Raw genomic sequence first — 18,887 nt, forward strand, 5'->3', positions numbered from 1 at the left:
TCTGGAGGCCAAATGTTTTGTAACAGTAGGCAAACAACCTGTAAAATGTGTTGCCACAAAAATTGGCGACAGCCTTATTTTAAGCCGCTCTCTCAAAGGATTACTTGTAAATAGGGGGAGGGAATATCATTAATAGCTTTTTTTCTTTTCTATTGGTGGCTAAAATAAACCCTCCATGTTTCAGTGCAGCATACCTCTGATCACTGTAGTAGAATGTGAGATACTCTGGATGTGGGGTCAAAGGTAATTGCCGGACATTTTTTCCAACTTCTGGTAAACAACAACAACAACAAAAACTCTGCCCCCATGCTGAGAGTGGGTGCCTTTTAGAATGCAGTACTGCAGGCTAACTCACTGCTCACTCCAGGAGTTCGATTCTCACTGGCTCAAGGTTGACTCAACCTTCCATCCTTCCAAGGTTGGTAAAACGAGGACCCAGATTGTTTGGGGCAAGATCAGTGGTGAAATCCAAATTTTTTTACTACCGGTTCTGTGGGCGTGGCGTGGTGGGCGTGGGTTGTGGGCGTGGCAGGGGAAGGATATTGCAAAATCTCCATTTCCACCTCACTCCAGGGAAAGGATACTGCAGAATCTCCATTCCCACCCCACTCCAAGGGGAAAGATACTGCAAAATCTCCATTCCCATCCCACTCCAGGGGGAAGGATATTGCAAAATCTCCATTCCCACCCCACTTCAGGGGGAAGGATACTGCAAAATCTCCATTCCCACCTCACTTCAGAGAGGATACTGCAAAATCTCCATTCCCACCCCATCTCCAGGGGAAGGATACTGCAAAATCTCCATTCCCACCCCACTCTGGGGCCAGCCAGAGGTGATATTTGCCGGTTCTCCGAACTACTGAAAATTTCCACTATCAGTTCTCCAAAACCTGTCAGAACCTGCTGGATTTCACCACTGTTCCAAACCCTGAGCTGTGAACATTTTCAGTTCAGAGCTGAGACCAGGAATCATTCATAGAAATAGGTTGAGTCATTGCACTAAGCCTAACAGCAGTCTTTGTAGAAACATAGACATTTTGGTTTGTAAAACATGATTTCCAGATAGTATATGGCAGTGATGGCTAACCTTTTTTGCCATCGCGTGCCAGGAGGAGTGGGGGCAGGGGAGGTTCATGCACGCGCGTGCCCACACCCTCTCTAGGAGTCTCGGGAGGCTGGGGATAGCAAAAAACATCACTTCCTGTCCTATCGGGAGTTGGGAAATGGGCCATTTCAGGCCTCTAGAGGGCCTCCGAGGGGGTGGGGAAGGCTGTTTTCACCCTCCCCAGATGCATAGAGAGGATCTGGAGCCACATGAGAAAGAAAAATGGGCCTTCTCCACCCCCCACCCCCGCCAGGCCCTCCAGAGGCAGGAAATCGCCTGTTTTCCTACTTCTGGTGGGCCCAGAAGGCCCGAAAATCAGTTGGCCGGCGCACACATGCCCGCCAGAGCTGAGCTGGCGTGCCCACGGATATGGCTACACATGCCACCTGTGGCATGCGTGCCATAGGTTCGCCATCATGGGTATATGGTATGCATCTACAGTCAATATTTCTGATTGATTCAGTAAACCGTGGCCAAGCAAACCATAGTTTATAGCATGATGTTTAAACCCGCTGTAGAAGTTCATCTGCTCTTTCAAATTTCCTGACTGTTCAGTCAAAAATTACAGGTAGTCCTCAACTTATACTGTAACAGTTTATTTAGTGATCATTCAAAGTTACCATGGCACCGAAACAGTGACTTATGACCGTTGTTCACACTTATGACCATTTTTCACACTTGCGACCATTGCAGCATCCCCATGGTCAGAGGATCAAAATTCAGATGCTTGGCAACCGATTCATATTTATGACATTTGCAGTGTCCCGGGGTCACCTGATCTCCTTTTTGCGACCTTCTGATAAGCAAAGTCAATGGAGAAGCCAAATTCACTTAACAACCATGTGACTCACTTAACAACTGCAATGATTCATTTAACAACCGCGGCAAAAAAGGTCGGGGCAAAGCTCACTTAACAAATGTCTCACTTAGCAATATTAATTTGGGGCTCAGTTGTGGTCGTAACTCGAGGACTACCTATATACGAGATACTTGTCCTTGGTTGACACGGTTAAATCCCTTTCCTGCATTTGCACAGCAAATGAAGTCATAAGCTGCCAAACTGCAATAGGCTATTTTATAGTTCAGTGTACAGGTGGCTTCTGCATGTTTCATGGATAATAAATACAATAAGGCCTTGGATAGGAGGAAACACTAAATCAGCTCAAAGTTAATTCCTGTGGTTTGCATTTGTACTTAGCGCTCTATCTACCAAGAGTGCTACAAAACCTCCTGAGCCTAAACATATTAAGGGTATGTGCTGTACTAGATGCTTCGTTTCCCAAATTTATATAACCGCCCATCTCACAAACAAGTGACTCAGGGTGATGTACAAGAAGGATAAAAACAATTAATACCGTATTTTTTGGACTATAAGACACACTTTTTCCCCTCCTAAAAGAGGCTGAAAATTTGGGTGCATCTTGTACTCAGAATGTAACCCCGCGCAGTGCCCAATATGGCTACCCGGAACAGCTGCTGCCTTCTCTTACTCCTTCCACGCTTTGCCTGCTTTAGTCACTGGAGCTCCCTCCAAGGATCAGCTGTGCTTTTGAAGCTGTTTTTCAGCCCCAACCCGAGCGAAGCGATCTTCCGTGCTTTGCCTGCTTTTCTAATTGCTGCTCCCTCTGACAATCAGCTGTGTCTTAGAAACTGTTTTTTAGCACCAATCAGCCCCAACCTCAAAACCAGCGAGCAAACGAATGTGCTTGGACTAGCCAGATGAATACCTGATAGGCAGAATTCCCCCCCATCCTATTTTCCTCCCCAAAAACTAAGGTGCGTCTTATACTTCGGTGCGTTTTATACTCCGGAAAATACGGGTATATTAAAAAAAAATTACAGGTAGGCCTCAACTTATGACCACAATTGTTGTTGCTAAGTGAGAAATTTGTTAAGTGAGTTTTGCCCCATTTTAAGACTTTTCTTGCCATGTTTGTTAAGTGAATCGCTGCAGTTGTTAAATTAGTAACCCGGTTGTTAAGTGAATCTGGCTTCCCCGTTGACTTTGCTTGTCAGAAGGTCGTAAAAGGGGATCAGGTGAGCCCGGGACTCTATGACCATCATAAATATGAATCAGTTGTCAAGCATGCGAAGGTAAATCACGTGATGCTGCGACCATCTGTGAAAAACGGTGGTAAGTCACTTATTTTAGGGCCGTTGTAACTTCGAACAGTCACTAAGCGAACTGTTGTAAGTCAAGGACTACCCGTATTATTAATTTTTTTTTAGAAAAACGAAGGCTGAGAGGGAACATATATTAGGGTAAGAGCAGATGTTAGCAACTCAGCTCTCAGGCCTGATGGCATAAGAGGTTTTGAAAGGCTCCCAGAAAATCAACAGGGATTGCGCCAGCCTCCTTTTGGGAAGGAGGCAGAGGAAGGTATTCCATAAAGTGAGTGCCATGGTAGAAAAGGCCTTCTGCTTAGCACCCACCAAAACAGGACCCTAGCAGATGGGACCTGTAGCACATCTTTTCTGCTGGATAAGTTGGGATGGGCAGATGAAATCAGATCTCTTAAATAACCTAGGGCAGGGGTCAGCAACCTGTGGCTCCGGAGCCACATGCGGCTCTTTGGGTCCTCTACTGTGGCTCCATTGGGTGATCTCACCACTGGCTGGCCCACCCCTCCCAGTCAGTCCTTACCTAGCCTGAGAAGGTAAGGGTGATGGTGGGGGATGGAGAAGCAGCCAGGGCAGAGACACAGAGATACAGAGAGAGGGAGAGAGAGAGAGAGGGTGGGAGGGAGAGAGAGGGGGGAGGGAGGGAGGGAGGGGAGAGAGAGAGATGTCAAAAGGGTTTTGTGGTTCCCAGTGTTTTTTAACAACTGGTTCTCTGCCCTAATGACCAACTGGGTAGGTGTGGCTGGAGGGGGTCATGTGACTGGTGGATCGAGTTGGCCATGCCCACCTATGTTTTGTGGCTCCCGGTGTTTTCTTTTCTGTGGGAAACGGGTCCAAATGGCTCTTTGAGTGAGTGCTTAAGGTTGCAGACCCCAGACTGAGAGCTTTAAAGGTCAAAATCCTTAAATTGGACCCAGAAACAGACTGGTATGCAATGCAGCTTGCAAAGCAGAAGTATGGTGTGCGTTGTGTTAGTAACACATATAACTGCTTGTGGCCACTGCATTCAGCTGAAATTTCCAGATACTCTTCAAGGGCAGCCCCACGTAGAGAGCATTGCAGTAGTCCAACTGGGAGGTGACTAGGGCGGGAGTAGACTGCCCTTTGGGGTAGACTGCCCTTACACAAGGAGGAGTTGTAGATTGTCAGTCACAAAATTTCCTTGCTTTTTGATTAGGTGCACACAGATCTTACTAATCTAAAATTTAATCCACAACCATTTCTTGAACCAACCAGGCATTGACTGGATTGGACAGATTTTATTTTCCTGGGCTCCAAGATCACCGCAGATGGGGACTGCAGCCAAGAAATTAAAAGACAATTGCTCCTGGGGAGGAAAGCTATGGCAAATCTAGACAGCATACTAAAAAGCAGAGATGTCACCCTGCCAACAAAAGTGCATATAGTCAAGGCTATGGTTTTCCCAGTTGCAATGTATGGCTGTGAAAGTTGGACCATAAGAAAGGCTGAGCGCCAAAGAATGGAGGCCTTTGAACTCTGGTGCTGGAGAAGACTCCTGCGGGTCCCTTGGGCTGCAAGGTGATCCAACCGGTCAGTCCTAAAGGAGACCAACCCCGACTGTTCTTTAGGAGGCCAGATCCTGAAGATGAAACTCAAATACTTTGGCCACCTAATGAGAAGGAAGGACTCACTGGAGAAGAGCCTAATGCTGGGAATGATTTGAGGACAAGAGAAGAAGAGGACGACAAAGAACGCAGTGGCTGGATGGAGTCACTGAAGCAGTCAGCGTGAGCTTAAATGGACTCCAGGGGATGGTAGAGGACAGGAAGGCCTGGAGGAACATTGTCCATGGGGTCGCGATGGGTCGGACACGACTTTGCAACTAACAACAAATGATTTGATTGCTTATTTGTACCCTATGACTATCATTAAGTGTTGTACCTTATGATTCTTGTCGAATGTATCTTGTGTTTTTATGTACACTGAGAACATAGACAAATTCCTTGTGTGTCCAATCACACTTGGCCAATAAAGAATTCAATTCAATTCAATTCAGTTCAATTCAATTCTATTCTATTCTATTTATTCCTATTCTATTCTTTTCTATTCTATTTATTCCTATTCCTATTCCATCCCATTCTATTTATTTTTATTCCTATTCCTTTTCCTATTCCATTCCATTCCATTTATTCTTATTCCTATTCCTATTCCCATTCCATTCCATTTATTCCTATTCTATTCTATTCTATTCTATTCTATTCTATTCTATTCTATTCTATTCTATTCTATTCATTTCTATTCCTATTCTATTCTATTCCATTTATTCCTATTCCTATTCTATTTATTCCTATTCCTATTCCTATTCCTTTTCCATTCCATTCCATTCTATTTATTTTTATTCCTATTCCTATTCCTTTTCCTATTCCATTCCATTCTATTTATTCCTATTCCTATTCCTATTCCCATTCCATTCCATTTATTCCTATTCTATTCTATTCTATTCTATTCTATTCTATTCTATTCTATTCTATTCTATTCTATTCTTCTATTCTATTCCATTTATTCCTATTCCTATTCCTTTTCCATTCCATTCCATTTATTCCTATCCTATCCTATCCTATCCTATCCTATCCTATCCTATCCTATCCTATCCTATCCTATCCTATCCTATTCTAATTTATTCCTATTCCTATTCCTAATCCTATTCCATTCCATTCCATTCCATTCCATTCCATTTATTCCTATTTTATTCCATTCCATTCCATTCCATTCTATTAATTCTATTCTATTCCTATTCCATTCCATTCTAATTTATTCCTATTCCTATTCCTATTCCATTCCATTCCATTCTACTAATCTAGGGTTTTTGACCTGCCATCGTTTCAGGAACCAACCAGGCATGTGGCTGGATTGGACTCCTGTATTAGGATGGGGCCAGCGAACCACATCACACAAACCACCAATGATCGGATTGCAAAAGACCCGAGACGTGAAGCAAACAACAGATCACACGATGACTTAGCAGGACAGGGGGGAAATCGGTTAAGGGCGGGAAGCAAAGGGGTTGTATTTGCGCAACTTTATTTTTTTTTATTTTATTTATTTATTTATTTTTTTGTAAAGCAGGCGCGTGTGCAAAGGATATATTCGGAGCCCATCGCGTGGGTGGCCTCGGCGGAGTTTTTCGGAAAAAAACTTCATTTTTTAAGAGCCCATTTGGGGGGGGGGAACTCCGGGGTCGTTTTTTAGGAGGCTCCAAAGCGAGCAGAAATTGCGCCGCCAGGATTTACTGGAAGGTCGCCCCCCCCCCTTTCCCACCCCGTAAGCCACTTCTAACGTTACCCCAAACTCGGTTTACTTAAACCATGGTTTACTGGCTTCCCTTATAAACGCAGATCCTCATGGCCCGGGCACCTGGGCTGGCATTGCCCAGCTCCCTGGTCTACCACCCCCATCCTACGTCGGTGCAGCTAGCCGCGCCAGCTCCGTCTACTATCCGCCCCCCCCCCGAGACCGAGCGGCTGACCTCGAGGGGCCCCTCAAAGCGGCGTCCAGAAGAACCAAAGCTTTTCCCGGTCTTCAGGGGTCTGCAACCTTGGCAACTTTAAGCCTGGAAGACTTCAACTCCCAGAATTCCCCAGCCAGCAAAGCTGGCTGGGGAATTCTGGGAGTTGAAGTCCTCCAGGCTTAAAGTTGCCAAGGTTGCAGACCCCTGCCAGCAAAGCTGGCTGGGGAATTCTGGGAGTTGAAGTCCTCCAGGCTTAAAGTTGCCAAGGTTGGAGACTCCTGGTCTAGGGGGGATTTGAGGCGGGGTCTCCTTCTGGGCCTTGGGGCCGAGGCAGCGTGCCCTCCAAAACTTCGGGGCAAACTTTTCGGGCGGAGCGCAGCGCCCGCTTTCCTCTTCTCTCCCCCCCCCCCCCTGCGGGCCTTTTGCGCACGAATCCGCGACGTTTTTCACCCGGGCTGGTTGCTCGCCCAGCCGAGATAAGAGGCGGCGGAGCAGGCGGGCGACCAGCTCCTTTCGGGAGGGAGGAAGGAAAGAAGGAAGGCGAGCCGGGCGAAGAGGGGCGAAGAAGAGCCGCGGCTCGGGGAAGGGCGCACCTGTTGGCGAAGGATGATGGATGGCAAGCGCGGCGGGGTGGAAAAAAGCCACCTGCTCAACGGGGCGGAAAGCAGGTGGGTCCCGGGAAGGGTTCCTTTCTCCCTTCCCCTTCCTTCCTTTCTTTTCTTTCTCCTTTCCGTCTTTCCTTCCCTTTCTTTCTTTCTCTCTCCTCTCTTCGCCCTTCCCTTCTTTTCCTTTCCTTTCTCCTTTCTCCTTTCCTTTCCATCTTTTCTTCCCTTCCCTTTCTTTCTCTCACCTCTCCTGCCCTCTCCCTTTCCTTCTTTTCTTTCCTTTCCTTCTTTCTTTCCTCCTTTCCTTTCCTTTCCTTTCCCTTTCTTTCTCTCACCTCTCTTGCCCTCTCCCTTTCCTTCTTTTCTTTTCTTTCCATCTTTCTTTCCTCCTTTCCTTTCCTTTCTCCTTTCCTTTCCTTTCCATCTTTTCTTCCCTTCCCTTTCTTTCTCTCTCCTCTCCTGCCCTCTCCCTTCCCTTCTTTCCTTCCCATCTTTCCTTCTTTCTTTCCTTTCCTTTCCATCTTTTCTTCCCTTCTTTCTTTCTCTCACCTCACTTGCCCTCTCCCTTCCCTTTTCTTTCCTTTCCTTCTTTCTTTCTTTCCTCCTTTCCTTTCCCCTTTCCTTTCCATCTTTTCTTCCCTTCCCTTTCTTTCTCTCTCCTCTCCTGCCCTCTCCCTTCCCTTCCTTTCCTTTCCTTCCCATCTTTCCTTCTTTCTTTCTTTCCTTTCCTTTCCATCTTCCCTTTCTCTCTTTCTCTCTTTCTCTCTTTCTCTCCCTCCCCTCCCTTCTTTCTTTCTTTCTTTCTTTCTTTCTTTCTTTCTTTCTTTCTTTCTTTCTTTCTTTCTTTCTTTCTTTCTTTCTTTCTTTCCAACTTCTCCCCCCGCCCCCGATGACGATGCCAATCGCCTCTGCCCGGGTTTCCGTCCAGCCACCCTCCTCCGCTCCCGTGGCTGGATCGCGTGGCCGAGCCTCCCGCGCATGGCACCCCAGCCACAGTTAAAGCGGCCTCCTAAAACCCAGGCTTCCTCGGAAGTAAATCTCCCAAATTGATCCGAAGGAAGGCTCGGCTCCTCAGGTGGATGGGGAAATGCCCGGAGGAATCGCGATCTTGGCTGTCTTCGGAAGGGCCCTCTTCCCCCGCCTCCCCATGCCGCCAACCCAATGAATCAAAAGGATTCTCAATCAGAGAAAGCACCCCCTTTATTTTATTTTATTATTATTATTATTATTATTATTATTATTATTATTATTATTATTATTATTATTATTATTATTATTATTATTATTTTGCCAAAGCTGATTTCTTTTTAAAGTTGCAGAGATTGGAATAAGCAGCCCCCCCTCCCCCCCCCCCCCCCCCGGTTTGGAGTTGTTCCATTTCAACTTTATGTTCTCATAAAGGCGTTCAAATATCTCGCCCGTCCGCTACTTTAAAAAAAAAAATAATGTTGGCAAAAAATAAAAAATAAAAGGGCTGCTTTTTCTTATTGCCACCCCCGTTGTTCAGGAACGGGTGTGCGTTCTTTAATACGAAGCAGCTATTTGGGAGGGCTTCTTCACCTGTTGAATGTCTGCTTGCTTTGTATCTGCTAAGAGCAAGGCAACCGCAAGTCCTATATTCCCAAAAAGAAGGTGGGGGGAAAGATGGCGCCAGATTCCTGCGAGCCTCCCTCAGGTGTGCCTTGAGAAAACCATTATCTCTCGCAAACAACTTTGAGGTCCTTTAAGTTCGTTCGGAAAGAAGTTTACATTTGGGGGGGGGTGAGGGGCGAATCTCTGGTTTTCCTCAAAGGATTAATGCAAAGGGGTGGATTCTCAATTGTAATATGCAGAAAAAACAATGGCTACCCACCTGCCTTCCATTGAGGACCTGTATCCTGCACGAGTCAAAAAGAGGGCTGTGAAAATATTTACACACCCCTCACATCCTGGGCATAAATTGTTTCAACTCCTACCCTCAAAAGCACTGCACATCAAAACAACTAAGCACAAGAACAGTTTTTCCCCCATGCCATCACTCTGCTAAACAACTAATTCCCACAACACTCAAACTATTTAGTAAGGCTGTCTTACTATTCTTCTTCTCTCTCTTAGCAGTATCTATTTCTTCCCACTTATTACTATAACCATGTTGCTTGTATCTTTCAATTTATATTGTTTTTATTTGCTTCCTAGTACAATTTGATAGCTTATTAGTAACCTTGACTAGCACTATGTGTTGTATATTTTTATTCTTGATGAATGTATTTTATTCTTATGTGCACTGAGAGCATATACACCAAAGACAAATTCCTTGTGTGTCCAATCACACTTGGCCAATAAATAATTCTATTCTATTCTATTCTATTCTATTCTATTCTATTCTATTCTATTCTATTCTATTCTACTCTACTCTACTCTACTCTACTCTACTCTACTCTACTCTACTCTACTCTACTCTACCCTACCCTACCCTACCCTACCCTACCCTACCCTACCCTACCCTACCCTACCCTACCCTACCCTATCCTATCCTATCCTATCCTATCCTATCCTATCTTATTCACCCATACTAAGTAATATTCTGTTTCCTCTTTTTCTTGTATCTCCTTTGTTAGTTTGTCCATTTCTGCACATCTATTCTATTCTCCCATCCCTGAGAGTGGGATCAGGGAAAAACCTACAAGTATAGTTAGACCACGTATAATGGACAGACTGGATTTTATTATAGATTTTAGTTGTTATTTATTATTTTATACTAGAACTTTTAATTGTATATTTACTGAGCATTTTTTATTTGTTCTGGTCTCTGGTCTAAGACTGTAATAAATAGATAGATCATAAGTAATTTTTTTCCAGAAAATCATAATATGATTTGATGTTTGGTGAACACATCCATTGCGTTCACACAATGCTTCAAGTTGTTATGCCATTGGTGTGAACCAGGGGTGAAATCTACTTACCTTCCTTCCCGGTTCGGAAGTGCACGCAGACCTGCGCATGTGCAAAACCTACATGTGCGCAGAAGGTAAAAACACATTACTTCCTGGTTAAAACCAGGAAGTAATGTCACCTGGGTGGATGGGCAGAGCTTTGCTCCCCCATTGCTACCGGATCGCCGAACCACCGGCTGAGATCGCTACCGGACCAGGCAATCCAGTCCAATCCGGGAGCATTTCACTCCTGGTGTGAACCCTAAACTATCATCAAACAGCGGCTTGCAATGTTAACCCTGAGCAGTAGGCTTCTGAACTTTGAGCTCTGCAGATGTGCTGTACTTTAATTCCAGAATCCTTAACCAGAGATGTTCAGTAGGTGTGATGGAGAGTGCACCAGCAGCAAAGGGGGAGGATTGTGCAGTTCAGAACTTTCCAAGATAGAGACCCGGATCAGGCAACGGTGGATTTGCAAGCTGGAAAGGAGAAGGGGGAAGAGGTTCAGAATAACCAAATCCTTGAATCTCTCAGGGTATATTTAACTTAGACAGTGATAGCTTTAGTTTGGCAAGATTCCGTTTACAGTATTGGGTGTCAGCAAATAAAGGATTGGATTCAGTTGCAACTCACTGTCTTGTCCCGTGGCTTGGGCCTTCCAATAGGACACTTAATGCATGTACAATTGAGTAAGGGAGACTAATAGGCGAAACCTGTAAGCAGGGTGGATTTGATTTAAATCAAGTTGATTTAAATCACAATTTAAATCATGATTTAAATCACTAGTAAAAAGGCTTGATTTAAATCAACTCGATTTAAATCATAATTTTTAAAGAGCAACTGTCATCTCTGCTACTCCTTTGACCCACTGTTCACTCACCGATAGTACCAATGTTGCAGAATATACAGCCTCATGCTACATAACTAAGCTTCATTTCATGCTGAATAAACTAAATTATTTATGTATCTTAAATAGAAAACTATCTTACAATAGATTTTTACCCCAAAAGTTTTTTATTAAAATAAATTCAATAAAAATCAAAAAAATCCGATTTAAATAAAAAAAAATCTGATTTATTTGATTTTTTTTAAAAAAATCATTGATTTTTATCTACCCTGCCTGTAAGTATGTAAAGGTAAAGGTTCCCCCTGTCCAGTTGTGTCCGAGTTTAGTGGCTGCTGCTCATCTCTGTTTCTTAGCCAAGAGAGCAGGGTGAAATCCAAAATTTTTCCCTACCGGTTCTGTAGATGTGGCTTGGTGGGCATGGCAGGGGAAGGATATTGCAAAATCTCCATTCCCACCCCATTCTGGGACCACCCAAAGGTGGTATTTGCCGGTTCTCCGAACTGCTCAAAATTTCTGCTACCGGTTCTCCAGAACATGTTAGAACCTGCTGGATTTCACCCCTGCGAGAGAGCCAGCATTGTCTGAAGACGCTTCTGCGGTCATGTGACAGTGTGATTTTTATGCTGAGGTGCACAGAATTCTGTTACCTTCCCACCGAAGTGGTACCTATTTATCTACTTGCATTTGCATGCTTTTGAATTGCTAGGTAGGCAGCAGCTGGAGCAAGTAACAGGAGCTCACTCCATCATACGACGTTTGGGTCTCGAACGGTCAACCTTCTGGTTGACAAGCCCAGCGGGGCATATACATTAATGCTTTGGGAGTGGAGAGACTCTCTTTCTAAAACTGTGTTCTTTCCAATGCAGGTCCTATTTAGGAGTCTCAGAAAAGGACTTCCATGGTTCAGTGGTTGGCTTCGTACCTGGCCTCTCTTCTCTCGAGCTGGACCTCATAGGAAACCTGCACTGTCACTCCAGCTGGGCAGCCAGCAATGGCAACAACGCTGAGCAAAAACGAGCTCGTCGGAAGCTTTATCTTGCTTCCGCCATCTGCTTGATCTTCATGACGGGGGAAATTGCAGGTAGGCAGCTAACATTTTGAAGGCTCTGCGAGGCCCTTGGAGGCTGCTGTTGGAGGTGAGCTGGTGGTTGGAGTGATCCAGTGGCATTTAGGGCAAAGGAGTACAAATTGTTGGTGGAGATGACCTTGGTGAAGATCTGCAAGAACCTAAAGAAAAGAGGCTGTAATGTTTGCCAATCCTGGGAAATCAGACGATGCTCTTGAATCGACTGACGCCTCTTTAATTCACTGGAAAATCAGAAGGGGAGGATTTGGCAGCACAATTAAATTTGCAAGATTCTGATATTAGCCCTGATGGTGCAGGGGTTAAGCGAAGTATTGCAGGTAAACTCTGCCTGCCGCCTGAAGTTCGATCCTGACCGGCTCAAGGTTGACTCAGCCTTCCACCCTTCCGAGGTCGGTAAAATGAGGACTCAAATGGTTGGGGCAATATGCAAATAATGATTCTACATTGTAAACTGGCCAGAGAGTGCTGTAAAGCACTATGGGGCAGTATATAAGCCTAAATGCTATTGCTATTACACCCAATCTCAATAAAAGGTCATTTTAGCCTTCCTGTGGAACTGAATTTCTGGCCTGGTTCATCTACTGCAGAGGTAGGGAATGATCAGGGGTGAAATCCAGCAGGTTCTGACAGGTTCTGGAGAACCGGGTAGCGGAAATTTTGAGTAGTTCGGAGAACCGGCAAATACCACCTCTGGTTGGCCCCAGAGTGGGGTGGGAATGGAGATTTTGCAGTATCCTTCCCTCAGGAGTGTGGAGGGAATGGGGATTTTGCAGTATCCTTCTGCCACACCCACCAAGCCACACCACGTCCACCAAGCCACGCCCACAGAACCGGTAGTAAAAAAATTTGGATTTCACCACTGGGAATGATGGCCCTTTTACGACCTGTGGACTTAAACTCTCAGAATGACTGGCTCAAGAATTCTGGGAGTTGAAGTCCACAAGTCATAAAGGGGCCATCATTCCCTACATCTGACTTAGTGGGTCTAACAGACATTCCTGAGATCATGTCTGCTACAAATGCATTGAGCAAGCATGCTGCTGTCTTGAAATGCTCCAGACATGTTGAAATCTAGAATGGCAGGGAGAAAGCTAGGTAGAGACTCTTAACCAAGAAGAAGAATCTGGGCACAGCCCATAACTAGTTAGTACTACAAACTAGAGTTAGTATACTAGTTATACTAACTATACCAGCGGTGAACTCCAGCAGGTTCTGACAGGTTCTGGAGAACCGGTAGCGGAAATTTTGAGTAGTTCGGAGAACCGGTAATTCCACCTCTGGCTGGCTCCAGAGTGGGGTGTTAATGGAGATTTTGCAATATCCTTCCCCCAGGAGTGTGGAGGAAATGGGGATTTTCCCCATTCCCTTCCCCTACCACGTCACCAAGCCACACCCACCAAGCCAAGCCATGCCCACCAAGCCACGCCCACAGAACCGGTAGTAAAAAAAATTGGATTTCACCACTGAACTATACTATAACTATAACTACAATAAAATACCTTATGCCACCAGACTTGAAATTTTGGGCTTAGAACTATGCCACCTTCGGTCTGACCTAAGCATAGTACATAAAATTATCTGCTACAATATCCTACCTGTCAATAACTTTTTCAGCTTCAACCACAACAATACACGAGCACACAATAGATACAAACTCAAGGTAAACCACTCCAAACTTGATTGCAGAAAATATGACTTCAGCAACAGAGTGGTCAATGCCTGGAATGCACTACCTGACTCTGTGGTTTCTTCCCCAAACCCCCAAAACTTTAACCTTAGACTGTCTACTGTTGACCTCACCCCATTCCTAAGAGGTCCGTAAGGGGCGTGCATAAGCGCACCCATGTGCCTACCGTCCCTGCCTAATTTCCCCTTTTATTCGTATTCATTTCATGCGTTAAATGTTTATACTTTTACCTGTTATCTTATATATGCTTGAAAGATGATAGATAGATAGATAGATAGATAGATAGATAGATAGATAGATAGATAGATAATTCACTCTCTTTTATTCTCTTCAGGAGGGTACTTTGCACACAGCCTGGCCATTATGACCGATGCGGCCCACCTATTGACAGATTTTGCTAGCATGATGATCAGCCTTTTCTCTCTCTGGATGGCATCTCGGCAGCCTACTAAAACGATGAATTTTGGATGGCACAGAGCAGGTAATCCGGACCATTAAAAAGGCATTAATGGCGCATTCTGTGGATACACAGCACACCTGCTTAAGGATTTTGTAGAATTGAGCCCAAAATTTCCATTGTTAAGACAGTTAAGTGAGGTTTGTTTTGCCCCATTCTACGGCCTTTCTTGCCGCAGTTGTTAAATGAACCTCTGCAGTTATTAAGTGAATCAAGCGGTCATTAAATGAATCTGGCTTTCCCCTTTGACTTTGCTTGCCAGAAGCCAGTTGGGAAGGTTAGAAATGTGATGGCATGATTTTGAGACAGTGCAACTATTCTGTTTCTCCGAAAATAGGACCTCCCCGGATAATAAGCCCAATCAGGCTTTTGAGCACGTGCTAAAATAAGCCCTCCCTGAAAATAAGCCCTCCTCGAAAATATTTAACCGCATTTGCAGCCGGTCCCTGCCTTTCCTCGGGTTAAGATTAGGGAGACAGAGCTAGAAATCAGGTAAGACGGCAAGAAGAGCCCCGCCTTGCTCCATGCACCCCCAAATAATAAGACCACCTCGAAAATAAGGCCAAGCGCTTATTTCAGGGTTAAAAAAAAATATAAGACAGGGTCTTATTTTCGGGGAAACACGGTACCATAAATACATGCCAATTGCCAGTTATGATCAATGACCATGGGGATATCGCTACAGTTGTTAGTGTGATAAAAGGTCGTAAATCTCTTTTTTTTCAGTGCCGTTGTAACTAAACGAATGGTTGTAAATCGAGCATTACCTGCTTTTATAATCCAAGCCCTCCTTTCCCCATTTTGAGGAAATTTTACACCAACTCCTACCTGCAGAGCCCAACTGGACAAACTTGGCTTCTTTCTTAATGGAAAGCAGCGGAGGTTTGTGAAGAGGTTTTCTCTGTTTCCCGATTGTGGCTTCCAACCTACGTTGTTCATTCATGAGGCACACTTAATTGGATTAGTTACATGTTCCAGCATCTGACTTTGTCCTGCAGGCTAACCTTTACGCTCACTTAGTTACCTTGTAGATTCAATCGGGTTGATGAACTTAGGAGGGTTGGCTGGTTAAAAGTTCTGTGCAGACATAGCCAGGGTTAATGTGTTGTGTGAACAAAACCTGTACTTTTTCTCACGGCTGGGGTGGCATATTGCCAGTCTTCAATGACATGTTTTCTGTTGACTTCTCGGTACAGACAGTGACTTTCTTTAAGTTATTTGACTTCCTCTTGCCATTGTCTTTAATTCTTTGTCTTCAGTTCCTCTTGCCTGGAGCTTTCTCTAGCTGATCTGTCCCCAATGATCCAGCCAGTTCCTTATGTTTTTGCCTATATTTTAATCACATACACACACACAATTTGCAGTTACCGTATTTTTCAGAGTATAAGAAGCACCGAAGTATAAGACACATCCTAGTTTTGGGGGAGGAAACTAGCGAGGAAGAAAATTCTGCCCCTGCCTACCAGGTATTCATCTGGCTAGCGTCCTTAGCCTGGTCAGCTTCAGCACATTAGTTGGTTGTGAGCGTACGCGTACACCTTTGCTTTGCACGTGCGCACCTCATTGGGGCTTATAAGTAGCTTCAAAAGCACAGCTGATTGTCAGAGGGAGCTCCAGTGAGTAAAGCAGGTGAAGTGCTGAAGCGGTAAAACAAGGCAGCAGGTGTTCTGGGTTGCCATTTTGGGCTCCGCGCCTCACATTTTACGGCCTCCAAATGCTCCGTTTGAGAGCCGTTGAAGGCTGCAGGGATCGCCAAAGCACATCACCACCGATCACTGCCCGAAAACATGATGCACAGAGGTGGAAAACGCAATGCATGGAGGCGGCGATCGGCGGCAATGTGCTTTGGCGATCCCTGCAGCCTTGAAGGGCTCTCAAACGGAGCATTTGGAGGCTGAAAACGCGAGGCGCAGTGCCCAAAAACACAAACCATTGTCTGTGGCAATCTCTGCAGCCAGGAAGAGGAAGAGGCCAAAGAGTGGGGGCTGGCAGGTGGGCCAGGGCTACATTCAGAGTATAAGACGTACCCAAATTTTCAGCCTCTTTTAGAGGGGGGAAAAGTGTGTCTTATACTCCGAAAAATATGGTACTTAGTGGCTGAACTGCAACAAAAAATGGGTCATTGGTCCTTAGTGGCCGTAGCAATGATTTTAGTTTAGTTCAGGGGTCAGCAACCTGCGGCTCTGGAGCTGCATGTGGCTCTTTCACCCTTCTGCTGCGGCTCCCTGTCACTTAAAATATACATCACAGCCGCCAATGTGCGACACCCAGTGGCACACGATTTATTGAGCTTTTCAACCGCCAGTAGGCCAACCATGGATAAATCCAAGAAAAGAAAAGTTTCAGAAGAAAACGGAACATTTAATTCAACTACATATGCTAGTTTTGTGACTGCTCAAGAAATAGTCAGGCATGGGAAGGGTTTTGTGGCTCCCGGTGTTTTCTTTTCTGTGGGAAACAGGTGCAAATGGCTCTTTGAGTGTTTAAGGTTGCAGACCCCTGGTTTAGTTCTTTGTCTTACTCTTGCTCAGGAACTTCCTTTAGCTGATCTGTCCTCAGGGATCCAGCCAGCTCCCTGAGTTTGATCCTGTATAATTTAATCATAAATACATAACATACATACCATGCAAATACTTAGTGCAGGAGTTCCCAATCTTGACAACTTTATGACGTGTGTACTTCGACTCCCAGAATTTTATTGATATCCTTTGTTAAGCTTTGGCTTCATGTGAAAACTGAATTAATTGTGGTTTGGTCATCATACCACAGTTAACTGCATAAAAGCTAAACTCAACCAAGATCACAATGGAAGCCATCTGCTCAAATATATCTGGGCTGAAATAAATCAATTGCTCTTTCATTTAATGGCAGAATGAGCTGATTTGTTGAAAGAACATTTAGTTCATGAGTATTTGGCAGAAGTGCTCTTTATTGATTATACCTTGGGTGAGTGAGTCAGCCAGTGCAAACTTGGGAGTTTTCCAACCTTTAATGCCTATGTCACATCCGTGTATCTGTACTGAATACTGTACTGTATGTGTATCCATACTGAAGTTTGCAGATGACACAACAGTGATTGGTCTCATTCGAGACAATGATGAATCTGTATACAGACGGGAGGTTGAACAACTAGCCTTGTGGTGCAACCAGAACAATCTTGAACTAAATACACTCAAACTGTAGAAATGGTGGTAGATTTTAGGAGAAACCCTCCCATACTACCACCTCTTACAATACAAGACAACACAGTATCAACAGTAGAGTCCTTCAGGTTTCTAGGTTCTATCATATCGCAAGACTTAAAATGGACACCTAACATCAAAAACGTCATCAAAAAAGCACAACAAAGAATGAGTTTGTGCGCCAACTCAGGAAGCTCAAACTTTCTGCCCAAAGAGCTGCTGACTCAGTTCTACAGAGGAATTATTGAGTCTGTCATCTGCACCTCTATAACTGTCTGGTTTGGCTCTGCAACCCAACAAGACAGACACAGACTTCAGAGGACAATTAGAACTGCAGAAAAAACAATTGCAACTAACCTGCCTTCCATTGAGGGCCTGTATACTGCACGAGTCAAAAAGAGGGGTGTGAAAATATTTACAGACCGCTCACATCCTGGTCATCAACTGTTTCAACTCCTACCCTGAATGCTATAGAGCACTGCACACCAGAACAACTAGACAGAAGAACAGTTTTTTCCCGAACGCCATCACTTTGCTAAACAAAAAATTCCCTCAAGACTGTCAAATTCACTACTAAGACTGTATTACTACTCTTCATCTTCTCATCCTTACTAGTACCTATCTCTTCCCACTTATGGCTATATCTTTACAACTTATATTGTTTTTATTGTCTCCTAATATGATTTTATTGCTTATTAGTATTCTATGACTATCACTAAGTGTTGTATCTTATGATTCTTGATGAGTGTATTTTATTTTTTCTTTATATACACAGAGCATATGAACCAAAGACAAATTCCTTGTGTGTCCAATCACACTTGGCCAATAAAGAATTCTGTTCTGTTCTGTTCTGTTCTGTTCTGTTCTGTTCTGTTCTGTTCTGTTCTGTTCTGTTCTATTCTATTCTATTCTATTCTACTCTACTCTACTCTACTCTACTCTACTCTACTCTACTCTACTCTACTCTACTCTACTCTACTCTACTCTACTCTACTCTATTCTATTCTATTCTAACCAAAGTTTTCTGACTTTTGCTGCAGAGATTTTGGGAGCCCTGCTGTCCGTTCTCTCAATCTGGGTGGTAACTGGTGTGCTAGTTTACCTGGCGGTCCAGAGACTGATTTCTGGTGACTACGAGATAGAAGGAGATGCCATGCTTATCACTTCCGGCTGTGCTGTGGCTGTAAACATCGTGTAAGTATGAACGTTGAGGGTAATTTTTGAACAACGTCCTAAAATCCTTAAGAAAAACTCAAGGTTTTACCAGCTGATGGGCCTTGATCCTGACAATACAGGTAGTCCTCAACTTACAACTACAATTGAGCCCGACATTTCTGTTGCTAAGCGAGACGTTTGTTTAATGAGTTTTTTGCCTCATTTTACGACCTTTCTTGCCCCAGTTGTTAAATGAATCA

The 18,887-nt window shown here is 44.4% G+C and overlaps 1 protein-coding gene across 1 annotated transcript in view; it reads left to right on the top strand.

Moving 5' to 3' along the window:
- The first annotated feature begins 7,301 nt into the window (after positions 1-7,301).
- Positions 7,302-18,887, top strand: part of SLC30A2 (solute carrier family 30 member 2) — a 28,597-nt gene continuing 17,011 nt past the window's right edge. The window contains exons 1-4 of the mRNA XM_070950041.1: positions 7,302-7,363; positions 11,926-12,140; positions 14,168-14,314; positions 18,513-18,666. Coding sequence (XP_070806142.1) covers positions 7,302-7,363; positions 11,926-12,140; positions 14,168-14,314; positions 18,513-18,666 — 578 coding nt within the window. The remainder of the gene's footprint in view (positions 7,364-11,925; positions 12,141-14,167; positions 14,315-18,512; positions 18,667-18,887) is intronic.

The sequence above is a fragment of the Pituophis catenifer genome, unplaced genomic scaffold (assembly GCF_029215685.1).
Source record: "Pituophis catenifer annectens isolate HBS135680 unplaced genomic scaffold, rPitCat1.0.hap2 SCAF_9, whole genome shotgun sequence".
In the NCBI taxonomy this organism is placed as follows: domain Eukaryota; kingdom Metazoa; phylum Chordata; class Lepidosauria; order Squamata; family Colubridae; genus Pituophis; species Pituophis catenifer.